The sequence below is a fragment of the Lepidochelys kempii genome, chromosome 12, assembly GCF_965140265.1.
Source record: "Lepidochelys kempii isolate rLepKem1 chromosome 12, rLepKem1.hap2, whole genome shotgun sequence".
NCBI lineage: Eukaryota > Metazoa > Chordata > Testudines > Cheloniidae > Lepidochelys > Lepidochelys kempii.
In genome coordinates, this window is record NC_133267.1 from 2,079,037 (window position 1) to 2,093,799 (window position 14,763).

The following is a 14,763-nucleotide window of genomic DNA, read 5'->3' on the forward strand; positions in this document are numbered from 1 at the left end:
AGACAGCCCAGGGGAGGGGGGTACAGGGAAAGAGGAGTACTCAATCCCATGTCCTAGCCCCAGGCTATTCTGCCTCTTGGCAGGCGGATGGGAGAAGAGAACTGTGACCAGGAGGAATCTGGATCCAATTTGGTGGTGGTGAAACTTCCACGGTCACGCCGAGGGAAGAATTTACAGGGGCCGTTATTGCTGGAAAGTCATTTGCTTGCCCAGCTGGAACAAAAGCAGTGGGCAGGTAACCATCACTAGAAGCACTGACTGAAAGCAGAGCAGGACGGGCCACAGTCCCACCGTGGGGCCCAGTGGCACGTCAGCCAGGGAGCGTCTGGAATGCCGGGTTGACAGGAACTCTCCCCCTCCCAGCCCAGGCACCTCCCTCCTCACCAAACGCACCCAGCACTCACGCTCCTTTGAGTGTGGGCTTCCCCTCTGTCAGTCTCACTGTGCCCCCCAACACTAGTCAGCCACACGGCGCGCCCCAACCCTGTGTCAGCCTCTCCCCGCTGGCTGCTGGACACAGCTGGGTATCCGTGCGTCAACATCTCAGTTTGTGTGTTTACTGAGCGAGCGGGAGCGAAGCCAGAGGTTGTGGGGCTATCCTGAACCGGACCTGCGACAGGGCCCCCCCGGGGGAGCCCTCAGCTCTGTGCTGCTCAGGGGCAGGAACTCTGGAAAACCCTTTTCCAGGGTCTGGAAGCCCAAGAGCGAGATCTCAGACACGAGAACCACGCACTTTTTATTCGCCCCCACAGCTGTCCAAGGGCTTGCTCGGTCCCACTCTGCCTCGGGCTCTGCTTCAGTGCAGCCCGCGACCTGCAGCGCGGGCAGGACCCAGGAAAATCCCAGGATGGGGCTGCCTGCTCTGGCACCCCAGCCAGCTCCCACTCCCTAAAAAGAAAAGGAGGACTTGTGGCACCTTAGAGACTAAGCAATTTATGTGAGAAAACCTGGATTTGTGCTGGAAATGGCCCAACTTGATGATCACTTTAGATAAGCTATTACCAGCAGGACAGTGGGGTGGGAGGAGGTATTGTTTTATGATCTCTGTGTGTATATAAAGTCTGCTGCAGTTTCCATGGTATGCATCCGACGAAGTGAGCTGTGGCTCACGAAAGCTCATGCTCAAATAAATTGGTTAGTCTCTAAGGTGCCACAAGTCCTCCTTTTCTTTTTGCGAATACAGACTAACACGGCTGCTACTCTGAAACTTCCCACTCCCTGAACTTCTTAACTCGGGCCCACAACAGATGCAGAATTACATCCTTCACTGAGCCCCAAGACGCTCCCACATCCCATACCGGCAGCGACTGCATCTACGGTGTCCCTGCTAGCGCCCGCGTTGCTCGTTCTCCTTGGTGCAGGGGCAGGCGTGCTCCTCCCAGTCCTGGGCAAGCTGCTGCTCCAGCTCTCTCGGACCTGCTGCTCCGTGGGGCTGCTCTGCTCTTGAACGACAAAGGAGCGCCTGGGGGAAGAATGGAGTTCAGAACACTTGCCCTTGAGCTCGGCATTCAGCTGCTTCCCCAGGGCCTTCCAGGAGAGCCGCACGTCGTTGGGCCCGCGGCTGGGCTCGGCTGCCGCTCGGCCCGCTGCGTCGGCAGGGCCACTTCGCGCAGATGGGTCTGAATGGGAAAGCAAGGGAGAGACGTAAGTTGGCCCCACTCCTGGCTCAGTGGATCAGCAGAGGGAGGCAGGCCCTGCTTTTCATGCCCTGGCCCAGTTCCAGCCCTGACTGTAGTACAGGCCGTCATCCCAGTAACACCAGCCTCACATCTTCAAAGCACTACTCCTCACAACCCATCGGGAGGAATACACTCCTCCAGGAGGAGCCTTGGAGCATGTCATCCCAGCCTGATGGAACCAGTGCATGATTCTTCCCGAGAGGCTGGAGGGAGACCCAGGTGTCTCGAGCCATTGGAAAACCCAGCCCCCTTCTAGCACCCAGTCACCACTTGAAGTCGTTACCCTGCTGTGCCCAGCACAACGGCAGCACACGCTCCACCCACAGGGCCCAGCAGGCTGTGCTTGCCGAGAGAAGGGACACGCGCCAAGGGGCATAGCCTGGGCCAAGTCCTGCCCACACCTCCCCCCCGACATCTCACAAGCCCATTCTACACAGGACCTGTTCTTTAACGTCTCTTTACTGGGAGGAGAGATTTCAGTATTGTGGCCTCTAGTGCTAGTGAGGAGTGAACTGGCCTTCCTGGGTTTCATGCACCATCACTACAGCCAAGTTGGTCTGGGAGGCGGAGAAGGCGTCCCCACGGGACGGACACCAACCCCTGTGCCACAAGCTAAGTACTCTGGCCTGGGGGCAATCAGCCAAGCGCCCCCAACTAATGTGGCTGGGCATGTCCTGTAGGGCTGGGCTGCAGTCCACGCACAGCCCCACGGTGCATGGCTGGGGAGGGGCAATGGGAGGGCCCTATTTTCCAAAGGGTGGCTTTAGCCTCTCATCCCCCAGCCCGTGGGAGCTGTGGGTACAGTCCCAGGTAGCTGTGCAGGACAGGAGCAAGGCTCGGCTTCCAGCCTGTCCCGGCAGAACAGGTCACGTTGTGCCCAAGGACCTGTCTGCGCCTGGCAGGGCAGGGCAGGCTCCCCCACATCCCCCCATCTGGTGCTACCACTGGGATGGCTGGCACTGAGCATGCTGCCCCTGCTCGGCCCACACAGCTCTCCCCTTGAGGTCCCCATGGCCACCCCCATCCAGCTCCGGAAGCCCTGGCTGGGATGATTTAGTTGGGGTTGGTCCTGCTTTGAGCAGGGGGTTGGACTAGATGACCTCCTGAGGTCCCTTCCAACCCTGATATTCTATGATTCTAAGGTGCCTGCAAGGAGAGACCTACCTGTGGACATGGAGTGTGCGCGAGATTTCAAGGCGAGGGGAGGGGAGCCTGCCGAGCTGTCCATGATGTCTCCTGGAAACACAAACATCTGCATTCAGGGAGCAGCACTGAACACTCAGGGGACCTTCCCCTCGCCCCCAACCACACAATTGTAGGGTTGAGCCCAAGGAAGGAGCTGTGAAGCCGCTGGGCTGAAAGCAACTGACTGCCCTGCTCTGACAGGGCCTCCAGAAATGGGCTCTGTGCTTAATGGCCACCAGGAGCCCCGCAGCCTGTTTATAGGTAAGATGTGAGGGTCCCTTTGCTGCCAGCCCTGCAGGCTCCCCTGGGGTGTGAGTAGGGTTTGGCCTGGAGTCTCCTGGAATCGGCATCGATCTCCCGGTGACTACTGAAAGCAATCTGGGAGATTTTAATAGGATAGTTTAAGAAAATGATATTCTGTTATGTTGGGGGAAAAAAAATCTCCTGTGCTGGTTTGTCAGAGTTGGCAACCCCAGATGTGAGCCACGCCAGGCTCTTGCCTCTCACACATTGTTCCCAGTAACAAAGATCCTGCAGTGCCCCCCCACTCCGCGCGCACGCACTCACTCACTCTCTCTACACCCCCCACCCTTGGTCTTCAGTGGATGTGCAAAGGGGTAACTGCAGGGTAACAAACAATTCCGTTCTTGCTGCATGAAAGGAAATGGCCTCCCTTGGCTGGGCGGACACACGTAATCTGAGCACTTGAGGCAGCAAGCTCTGATGTCGCTAGACAGCCACGAGCTACGCCCCACTAGCGTGAGCTGACCCCCCGCCTGCCCAATCTCCCATGGACACACCCTTGCTTGCTGCTCACAAACTTCCCATGCAGACAAGCCCTTAGACACAGCAGCTGGGACTGGGACTGGGGGGAGCAGATCTGGGCTGTAAGGAAGAGCTCTGGGGGTTTTCAAAGACAGGCATTGCTGAAAGCAGAACTGCACTTTACACTCTCTATGGCAGTGGTACTCAAACATTTTTACTGGCAACCCCTTTTACACAGCACGCCTCTGAGGGTGACCCCCTCCAATTAGAAACACTTTTTACTATATTTAACACCATTATAAATGCTGGAGGCAAAGCAGGGTTTGGGGTGGAGGCTGACAGCTTGTGACACCCCCCATCCCCGTAATAGCCTTGTGACCCCGAGGAGTCCTGACCCCCAGTTTGAGAACCCCCACTCCATGGATTGCAAACCCTTCCCTTCCAACCCTACCCTGCTCCTTAGCAAGGGCCGGGGGCTGGCCCCAATAATGCAGCACCACAGCCATGCTGCCTATAGGAGCGCTCAGGTGCCGGACCCCCTGGAAAATCAAGCCAGGAGGCAGTGCCCCTCCTGAGCCCGGGAGCCTGAGCGCAGGGGGATAACTGAGAAACGGGTTTACCTAGTCGCAGGGAAACATTGACCTTAGATACTGGGGTGGGGGGAAACTTGGGGCCTGGTTTTCAGAAGCCCTGAGCAGCCCGGTGCTCACTGGCTTTGGTTGGAGCTGTGTGTGCTCAGGGGTCTGATGTGATCAGGCACCGGAGCCGCCATGGGGAGCGTGGAACTGGCCCCCTGCAAGCGCCTCATAGTTCGGCTGAGGCCTGCACTGGGCCCTTGCATGGGCATATGCTACACAGTGACTTGAAACCACTTCAGTTACGCGGTATAACCACCCTCCACCCCCGCGGGGACACAGTCTGGTGTAAGGGGCCTTTTTGTTGGTTTAGTTTATGGCACTTGGAAAAGCCACGCCAAACCCAAGCCTTATGCTGGTGCAAGTGTGTCCACACGGGCCATTCAACTGGTGCAACGACAGCACTCGAGCTAGTCCCATGTGACACTACTGGTCGCACCTGGCTGCACGCTCTCCCGGCTGGTACTTCAGACTCATGACATCAGGCCTTGGTGCAGAGCCAGGGATTTCCCCCCGCCTGGCTGGCGCTGCTGGAGTGTGGCATGTGAACCCTCCCGCCTCTGGGGGACGGGCTTCTTGTGAAATTCACCTCCATAGTCTTATGTGCACTCTTGCCTCCTCCTGCAGCAGGGGAGCTAGCAGCTGCTCAGCTTGGGAACGTTGAGATAGCCGGTGTGCGCTTCTTCCCGTGGGATGCCCTAGGGGCCGGCGTACTGGCTTGTCCCCAGCTGGCCCCTAGGGCTTACCCTGGCTGAGCACAAAGTTACGGGCACGGGCTCGTCTCTGGCACTTTTAAGCTAGGGTGACCAGACATCAAGTGTGAAAAGTCAGGACGGGGGTGGGGGGGTAATAAGAGCCCATATAAGAAAAACACCCACAAATCGGGACTGTCCCTATCAAATCAGGACTTCCGGTCACTCTACGCCAGGCACTTCTCAGCGTTTGCTCTCAAAGCACATTTACACAGGAGCTCAATATTGTTAGCTCCACTTTGAAGTTTGTGAACTGAGGCTCGGGGGGGGGGGGGGCGTGAAATGACTGCTCAGGGCCCGCTCCTGTTGCTGGGCCGGTCAAGAGGAGTTCTGCCCCTGGCTTCAGAGGGAGCAGGCTCTGGCCCTTAGCTGGCAGTGGCCCTTCAGGATCTCACGTTCTTTCCGGCTGTTTGTAAATTCTGAGGCCTAGGACACAATTCGCCAGAGAGCTGGTCATTTTTCCAGCCCTGGCTCGAGGTGGAAAATGCATTTTTGACCAACACAAAAGCGTTTGCGATCATTTCCAAAAAAATTAATTGTCCAAAAAAAATTTAAAAAAAAGTTTTGAACCTAAATTTGTGTTGCCCGGGGACCAGAGTCTGCCACGCTGGCTCTGGCCAGTACTGGAGAGGTCAGGAAGTGGAAGCCCCTTCCCCCAGGAATGCCCCAGGCCTATTGTAGAGAAGGGGGAATTCCGGCCTGTCTCCAGCTGGAGATCTGATCTGCCCAGCACTACGCAGGCGGACTGCAGCGAGGCTGATGGCCACGGGACAGGGAGAGTGAGCCTGAGCCTAGACCTCTACAGGAATCACCTCCAGAGCTAAACCCCCACAGTACTGGCAGAGGACTCACCTATGGACCTAGCCTGCTTCTGTGCTGGGACTAGAGAGCGCAGCGTAGCTGGCAGGAGTAGCGCTTAGAGAAGGGATCTCCCCCGATTCATCTCTGCTACTCCACTGTGCACTCCCCAGAAAGCTAGCACAGGCCGCCACTGCTGTTTGAAGCAGCAGGTTGTCGTAGAGGAGGGCTACCCAAGGCGGGGGTGGGCACCGGGGGCCCCCTGGGCACCGGGGGCCCCCTGCTGCCCTATCCAACCCCCCTTCTCCTTCCTGACTGCCCCCCCCAGAACCCCTGCCCCATCCACCCCCCTGTTCCCCGCCCTCTGACTGCCCCGCCCTCTATCCACGCCCTCGACCACCGCTCCAAACCCCGGGCCCCCTGTCCAACCCCCGTGCCCGGAGGTGCTATAGTCACACCGCCCAGAGCACCGAGTCAGGCCGCGGCTCTGCAACTGCGCTGCCCGGCTGCCCACAGCACCGCGCGGGCGGTGGGGGAGGGGGAGGGGGAACAGCAGGGGAGGGGTCGGGGGCTAGCCTCCCGGGCCAGGAGCTCAGGGGCTGGGCAGGAGGGTCCTGCGGGCCGGATGTGGTCCGCAGGCCCTAGTTTGCCCAACTCTGCCCTAGGATATTCAACTGGCCAAGACCTTGCAGGAAAAAGGGCTTGCAATGCCAGGCAAGGCAAATAATGGCAGCTCTTCCCCAGTGAGAGAAATGCTGCTTGCATATGTTTTAATGTCTTTGCAGAGTGCTTAGCATTTCTCTGCACCAACCCCTGCCAGAGACTGTCCGGGCCCTGACGCCTTCTCTGGGCTCCTATAGCCTTGGCCTGAGGCCCAGTGGCCCTGATGAAGACTGGCAAGAGGTAGGATGCATCCGATGTCACTTACCATCTGAACCAGCTTTTTTGATCTCTCCTTCTTTGCTCTGCAAAACAAACGGAAAGAAAACCCCATCACAGGCAGAACCTCCTGCTAAAACACGCCCTCCCGCCCGGGACTGCTGATACTGCTAACCGGGGTCTGAACTACAGGGAGAAAACGAAGAAAGGGACAGCTGAGGCTGAACGGGATGGAAATCCCCCATGGCAGCAGAGACTTCCTGGACACCACACTGGCTGGGACATTTCCAACGGAACCGGCTAAAGCATCAGCAAACCCACGCTAGGAAACCATCCTTCCTGAGCCTGGGGATGCAGGCCGAATGGGACCAGGGGAAACTTTCCCCAGCAGCTCATTTCCATGATCTTCACCTGAAATGTTGTTGGGATGGAAGAAGCCAAACTCTCCATCCAGCCACGGCCTCCCCCAACTCCACTCAGTCCGGGTGTAAGCATCTGGCCCAGCAGCCGAGCATGCAGGAGGCGGCGACTTTCCAGGGAGTGGGGAAGCGCTGGAATGCGTCACCTAGGCAGCTGGTGGAATCTCCTTCCTTAGATATTTTTAAGGCTTGACAAAGCCCTGGCTGGGATGATTTAGTTGGGGATTGGTCCTGCTTTGAGCAGGGGGCTGGACTAGATGAATCAGAGGCCTAGAGGCCAGAGGGGATCAAGGACTGCCTGACCTGGGTCTAGTCTCTGCCCCTGGTTTACCTTGGTGCTGCTGCGAAGAAGGCACTTTCTTAACCTTCTTCTGCCCCGTAGATGAGGAGCGGTGCTGACTAGTCAAAGGCACCGGGAGGTCGCCGCACACCGATGCCGTTGTGCCGACTCGGAGCGGCGCGCCGGAGCCGGGGTCAGCGCCAACTCCATGAGAACGGCCCGGAGCCCAATGTCTCTTTCTCTCTTAGTCCGAGGTTTAAACAACTTGCAAATATCTCAGCAAACAGCGTAAACAGTCTGCGTGTGGATCACTCCTTGGCACAGATCGCCTACAAGTGTCGCCCGCCTTAAAAGCCGGGGCACAGGGCATGCCCCGGCCTGGGTACTCTAACTAAATGAACTAACTAACAGCGAACTAACGACAGGTACTAGCACTGAACGAATGAAAAGTTCTGGGGACGAGCTACAGCAAAGCTGGAGCAGCACAGTTCCAACGCACCTTCACGGGCGGCAAGAAGGAACTGAGCATTTGCTGCATCACCTGGCAAGTGCTTCCTAGAATGTGACGTCAGAGAGGGGTGGAGAAGAGACCGGGCCCATGGACTGGGAACCAGAGGAGGATGGTGCTCTGCGCACGGCACTGAGACAGGGGAAGTGCTACCATTAGAGTGACCCGACAGCCCATCAATGACACCTGCGGACAGTACCACTTGACTGGGGGTAGGGCTGAAATAGTGCGGAGGGATTTAGAGGGATTAGAAACACAAGTAGGAAATAAAAGAGGCCAGTCTGGGCCAGTGCAGTTCAACCCACAGTGAGGGGACAGGCTGATGCACAGAGCGGGGCAGCAGCCACAGCCCATGAGATTGGCAGTGACTGTGGGCAGAGGCAGGTTTGCAATGTGCTCAGGGTAACATCAAAACCCAGTGCAGGGGCATCGCCACCCAGGAGCAGTGAGGCGACAGTCTGTCAGCATGGGACACCGGTGAGGCTGCTCTGAGAATACTGGCCTTGGTCACGCCACCAGGCAATCCCAAAGAGCTAAGCAGTCAAGAAAGGGGAGTGAGGGAGGAGGCAAGGTGAAGGAACAACCATCACTGTAAAGTCACTGACTATAGCTGTGAGTGGGAGGGCCTAAGAACTGCCCATGAGAGGCATTTCTACACCGGGAACCCACTCATCTCAATGGGATTCTTCCTGCCAACTTCCTCCAGCTCTGAATCAGGCCCCGCGACAGCAGAGGAGTTCATGGGCTGGCCCGAGGGGGCACTGCAGAGAGCGAGGGCATGAGATGGAGCAAAGGAAAAACAAGCTGTGAAATGATCTCCTACGAGGAGAGGTGGAAACTCCATTGCTTGAGTCATCTAGAACTGGGTAGCGCAAAGACCTGGAGAATGGCCCACAGGGAACAATTCTACCCTAGCTGCTGGCATGGACTAGCCTTTCCCAGCTGTCTGTGTGTTCTCATGGGACCATCTACTCTATGGGCATTGGCCCTGTGGCAGCCCATGCTACATAACGAGGCCTTCCGACACAAGGGCAATACTAGTGCTCCCGAAGAGGGAATTCCATAGCAAAAACACAGGGGCAGCTCTCGGGGAGGTGCAGGTATCTCTACAGAAAGGCAGCTGATGCGCTTATGGGAATCAGGCATCCGGAAAGATCAGCCTTGGGAACGTTCAAGCAACCAGCGCCGGGGCCTGCCTCCCCCTGGGCACACAGGAAAGGAGGGAAGAGTAGCCCCTGCTGCTCCCTGCCCCTCCAGCTCTGCAGCAGATCATCAGCTCATGATGAGTCAGGGTTGCCTAACCTCTCCCCAGCCACAGGCCATGCTGCCAACATGCCAGGAGGCTGAGGGCTGAACCCATGGGCGCCGACTCCATGGGTGCTGCAGGGCTGCAGCACCTATGGGGAAAAATTAGCAGGTGCGCCGCACCCACCGTCAGCCGAGCTCCCCCAGCCCCCATCTCCTCCTCCTCCCACAAGCGCGCTGCGTCCCTGCTCCTCCCCCTCTCAGCGCCTCCCGCCCACCGCCTACCAGCTGTTTGGTGGCACTCAGGACTTTCCAGGAGGGAGGGGGAGGAGTGGGGATGTGGCACGCTCGGGGGAGGAGGCAGAAAAGAGGTGGGGCAGGGGCAGGGACTTGGGGGAAGGGGGCGGAATTGGGGCGGGGCAAGGGTGGTGCAGGGGTGGACAGGGGCAGAGGGGAAGTTGGCGCCTATGGCTGAACCTGAATGTGATCAAGGCAGTTGGCATGGCACCGGTGGCATTCATGCATGATCTCAGCAGGACCATGGCTGTGCTGCCATATTAAAGAGGAAGCCAGCCATGGGAGGCAGTTAGCTAGCAGGATGACCTACTGTTGCTCTAAAGACTCTCAGGAAAATCCTGGGCACATACAAGGGTTAGACAAAGACGTGACACCTCAGCAGACCGGTCTAGATGGGCTCCAGGACAGAGATCTGACTGGTCACTTCTACCTGCTGGTCCTAGGCTGATCAAACGTGTGTTTCCTAAGCATCATATGCAAAACAGCATTCACATTCTACACAGGGGTACCTGAGCACCTTCCAGTAGTGCATTGAGCAACATGACTATGATCAGTCCCATGTTCGTTCTCTCAGCCTTGGCCTATGGCAGGTGCACCATGGAGGGCCTTGTTTCAGTCGGGCCATTTTGATGTTATACGTTGCTCTGAGTTTATGTTGGCAAAGGCAAGGTTCAAGAAACATGGCTGGCACTGGAGGAGAAGGTGGAAAGATTTGTGATGACCCTTAGCTCCTGGGGGGAGTTCCAGGACCAAGCCCAAGAAAGTTCTGCCTCCTGCACAGCCAAGCTTCCCCCTTGTGGCAGAGAGTTCCACTGTGCCTGAGGAGCAGGGTTGTTGACCATGACATCTTCATCCCACAATGTTAGCAGATATCCTGGGCATGGACCACTTGAAGATAAGGACTGAAACCTCGAATCGGATTCTTTTTCCTATGGGAAGCCAGTGCAGAGAGCAGGTCTGATGTGAATCTGCCTCATGGAACCTGCACAAGATGCACTCATTCTTCCTGCTTGGGGGCAGTGTCAGGACATGCTGCTGACCTGCCATTTAACATGTATATTGGGGCAGCACCCACGGGTCCCCATTGGCATCACCATGCTGGATGCACGCAGGGAGACACCCTCTCTGCCCAAAGACCTCACATCAAAGAACACAGCTGTAATTTTGTGCACTTATGCCCTCATGACTCTGCAGCAAGCAGCCCCACTCCATCCCCTATAGGGCTGTCCAACACATACGTACTTGGTGGTAATGAGGAGCAGCAATGCAGATGCTTAATGAAGGGCTTCTCTCAATTCCAGAGGGAGGAAGGGAGAGCTGTTCCCACAATCCCCTGCCTTTCGCAGCAGAGTTGGAAATATTCACGGAAGAGCTGGGGAAAAACACATTAAGCATTCTGTGCATTTGAGCCAATGCAATGCCGAGTCCCCATAGCTCCCACAGCTTCTCTGCTCCTCCTCACAGGATATTTCCTTTCCAAGGGGATGCCCACCGGCTCTGCTCACAGAAGGCTTCCATTCACCTTTTGCTCTTGGCCCCTGTGGCCTTTCAAGACAACCCTGTAGGCTGGCACTTTCCTTGTCAATATCGGCACATGGTGTTGCAGATTTTCATGGGACAAAGTGGAGATGCAGCCTCTTAATTTGTGCTCACAGGTCACAGACTCATAGAATTATAGAAGATTAGGGTTCGAAGAGACCTCAGGAGGTCATCTAGTCCCACCCCCTGCTCAAAGCAGGACCAACCCCAGCTAAATCATCCCACATGTGTTTGTCAAGCTGGATCTTATAAACCTTGAATGATGGAGATTCCACCACCTCCCTAGGTAACCCATGCCCATAACAAACCGCACACATAAAAGGCAGCACTCAGCTATCCACCTGGACACCTGCCATTAGCAGCTGCAAAACACAGTTATTCATGCTTACAAAATGAGAGGATATTGCTGAAAATCAGAGCAGCTGCATTACAACAAAGCAAGGTTCTGGAGTCCTAGTAGATTCTCAAACTGCCCCTTGAGTCTCTAAAAAAAGAGCCCACAGGAATTCTCCTCTAACAGGCCCTGCTTCAAGCTACATATCACCTTACTCACCTGGAGCCACTAGCCATGTATATTAAACACAAGCGTCACCCCCAGACCCCTCAGTGCAAAGTGGCAAAGGGCACACCATCCCTTGACACATCAGGCCTGACCCACTCATTGCCCTGCACATTGTCATCATCTGTACTTAAAAGGTGTCGTGTGAAGTCTCATACACTGACTGGTGACACGCTGGTCCTGATAATCACTGTGCAATGTATGGACAGGCTGCGTACAAACAGCTAGAGATGCATGCTGGGAATACGTTCAGAAAGCCCAGCTTGCCCTAGACAAAAGGAAGAGGGATTTACTTGTCTGACCAGCTTGACCACATAGAACAATGAAAGGTACATTTACATAGAAGGTAAACAAAGCGAGCAAGTGGGGGAGATGACTGCTTAATGATCATGACAGGGGCTGGAGTCTGCACCCCAAGACGCCATCCTGGCTCTTGAAACAGAGACATTGGGGTAATAGGAGCAGGGGCAAAGGGACGTTCAAGTCATTCATCTCCTAAGGGAACAATGAAACCAGTACATGGATTCTGTGAGGGCTGGGTCCTGGCTGGAAAATCCCATCAAACTGGAGACTGCTGACAACTTGGGGTAAGGAAGAAACAATGTTAGGCAAAGCTACATCTTACTGAATTCAGTTTTAGACCCTAGAAAGTGTGTTGTTCTGTTTTGTTTATAACCCTTTCGAAGCCAGAAATCACTTCAATCTAGGGTCTCTGTTAAACATACATATTCGTTTGATTACAAGCCATCTCCAAGCTGGAGTTACATGCTCAGCTGAGCTACCTAGCTGGTCTGTGCACTGGCTCTTTGGAGGCAGCGAGCTTGGGATCAGCTCTGAGAGTGTGTGACGAAGCAGGGAGTTTTCTTGTTGTTTTCAATGGTTTGCATGAAGAGGGCATGGGACTCCGTTTCCCTGTGTGCTACTGGTTTAATGAGATGGTGGGAGTGGGAATTTGTTGTTATAGAGGGCCAGCAAATGGGCCGGAGAATGGATACCCCAGCAACTAGTGACCAGGAGACCCCGCTTGGGAATCACAGCTAGTGTGAAGACAATGGGCTGCGGAGAGAGAACCCTGGTGACCTGACCAGACGGTTCCAGCCAGAGGGAAAACAAAGGTCGGATGAGAGGAGAGGAGGCCCAGGCATCCTGTTTACCTGGGACAGAAGCAGGACTTGGGGGATGGTGATATCAGATGCCCAGCTGGAAGGAGGGGGTCTCAGGGCTGGGAGCAGAGAGCAGCTAGAGCCCAGCTGGAGGCTGGAGAGATCTAGATATACTGTCCTGAGTATTGCTAGGCCTGAGGCCCTGAGAGAGTCTCCTAGGCTATGTTCAGACGCTCAATAAACCCTCCTGTTTTACACTGGCTGAGAGTCACTCCGGTCTAGAGATCGGGGTCGCATTATTTCCTCTGGGTTTGGAGGCCCCAGAGTTCCAGAGTGAGTGGACTCCCTGAGGGGGCCCAGGGCAGAGACAGGCGCGGTTCCAGAAGGTGGAGGAGCCTACGGCTTAACCCCAAGAGAGAGTGGACCTCTGAGAAGGGCTGTCGCACTGAAGGGGGTTCCTCCCAGGGACTGTACGGAGCCGAGAGAGAGCACAAGTCCTGTGAGTCCATGACAGTGTACAGTCAGAGGGATGGGCCACTGCAGGGGAGTCAGTTTTGGGGGCACTTGGGACCAGAAGGGCTGTTGGGGTCACCCTACAAGGAGCAACCCAGGGGACCCCACTGTGCTGTGAGCATGCTGCTGGTGGCGGGGCTCTGAACCAAAGCTTCCCAGCACAGACACACCCAGGGCTCCGGGGCAGGTGGTGACAACCCCTCACTGGGCTGGGTGAATCCCCAAAGCCTCACAACCAGCCATCAGGATTATTCATTCCATGGCAGAACGCTTTACCCATGCCAGCTCTCTGCATTAGGTGAGGTCCCAAAAGCTGTTGCTGTATCCGTCCTACAGACAGTTCTGCTGTATCAACGTCCCCATCTGTTAACATGCCACAGGTTTGCCATGGAGCAAATGCTCTGTCAGACAACTTACTGCCTGAACCAGTGAGTTCATGCCTGCCTGGGACACACCACGCTCTGGGAGATTTACTGCTCATGTAAAGGGCTCATCTCAGAAGGAGCAGAGACTGGGAGTGGCTGGGTCACTACAAAAAATAATTTTCCCTCTCTTGATACTCACACCTTCTTGTCAACTATTGAGAATGGGCCACATCCACCCTAATTGAATTGGCCTCATTAGCACTGACCCCCCACTTACTGGAAAACTCCCATCTTTTAATGTGCTGTATATTTATACCAGCTTACTGTATTTTTCACTCCATGCATCTGATGAAGTGGGTTTTAGCCCATGAAAGCTTATGCCCAAATAAATTTGTTAGTCTCTAAGGTGCCACAAGGAATCCTCATTATTTTTGTTCAGACCAGAAAGGATCACTAGATTATTTTGCTAGCTGGAGCAGTTGTCACACTGCTGGCACATCCCTTTCTCAGTGTCCCCACACTTTTGTTTTCACGAATGGTGAATGGGCGCGTTAAGCCTTTGCACCGAGAAGAGAGTATGCTGTAGCAAAAACAGTTAACCCTACACTGCATGTAACCACATCACTGTGACAGAGGGCACAGAACTCACACCTTCCTGCTTGCCTACCATCTCAGTTAATGGAGAATCACCACTAGCTGTTGGCAGTGGAGGGCCTATGTCACACAGCTGTAGTTCCGATTACACCCAATAGAAGGCAGCAGTGTACGCACACGTGCCAGGCCATTGCACTACTCTGAGCACTTGGCCAGTCTGCCATAGTTTAAATTCTAATGCTGGGGTGTGAAGGGTTCAGCATACTGGTGATATTTGCCTATTGGGGGCCCATTCCCCTCATGTAAATGGGGAGGAGGGGGCAGCAATAAGGCTGGGGGGATGGGGACTGGGTTCCGAGCAGCACCTTCCTGCTGGTTATTCCATGCAATGCCGACTCTTCATCTGTAGGCGAGGAACACAAAACCTCAAGAGCCATCCTCCGTGGGGCAGGACAAGGAGCAGGGGGAAGGTGACTCAGCAAAACCAGGGTGGGGGTGTATGTGTCTCCTCTCACCTGCTTCTTCTTCCCCTCAGAGGACAGGACTTTGGTGACCCCGATCCGGTGCAGCATAACATGGACGCGCTGCTCAAAGGAGTTGGGGATCTCCCCGTCACTCTTCTCAAAGGGCTGCCTCTGAAGGGTAAAC

General features: G+C 55.5%; 1 protein-coding gene across 1 annotated transcript in view; it reads right to left on the reverse strand.

The window, feature by feature from the left end:
* CARMIL2 (capping protein regulator and myosin 1 linker 2) overlaps positions 1 to 14,763 on the reverse strand; it is a 134,949-nt gene that overhangs the window by 5,888 nt on the left and 114,298 nt on the right. Inside the window, exons 32-35 of the mRNA XM_073307100.1 lie at positions 14,631 to 14,750; positions 6,743 to 6,779; positions 2,844 to 2,915; positions 1,299 to 1,619 (exon numbers count right to left, since the gene is read on the reverse strand). Of these exons, the coding sequence (XP_073163201.1) occupies positions 1,299 to 1,619; positions 2,844 to 2,915; positions 6,743 to 6,779; positions 14,631 to 14,750 (550 nt within the window). The remainder of the gene's footprint in view (positions 1 to 1,298; positions 1,620 to 2,843; positions 2,916 to 6,742; positions 6,780 to 14,630; positions 14,751 to 14,763) is intronic.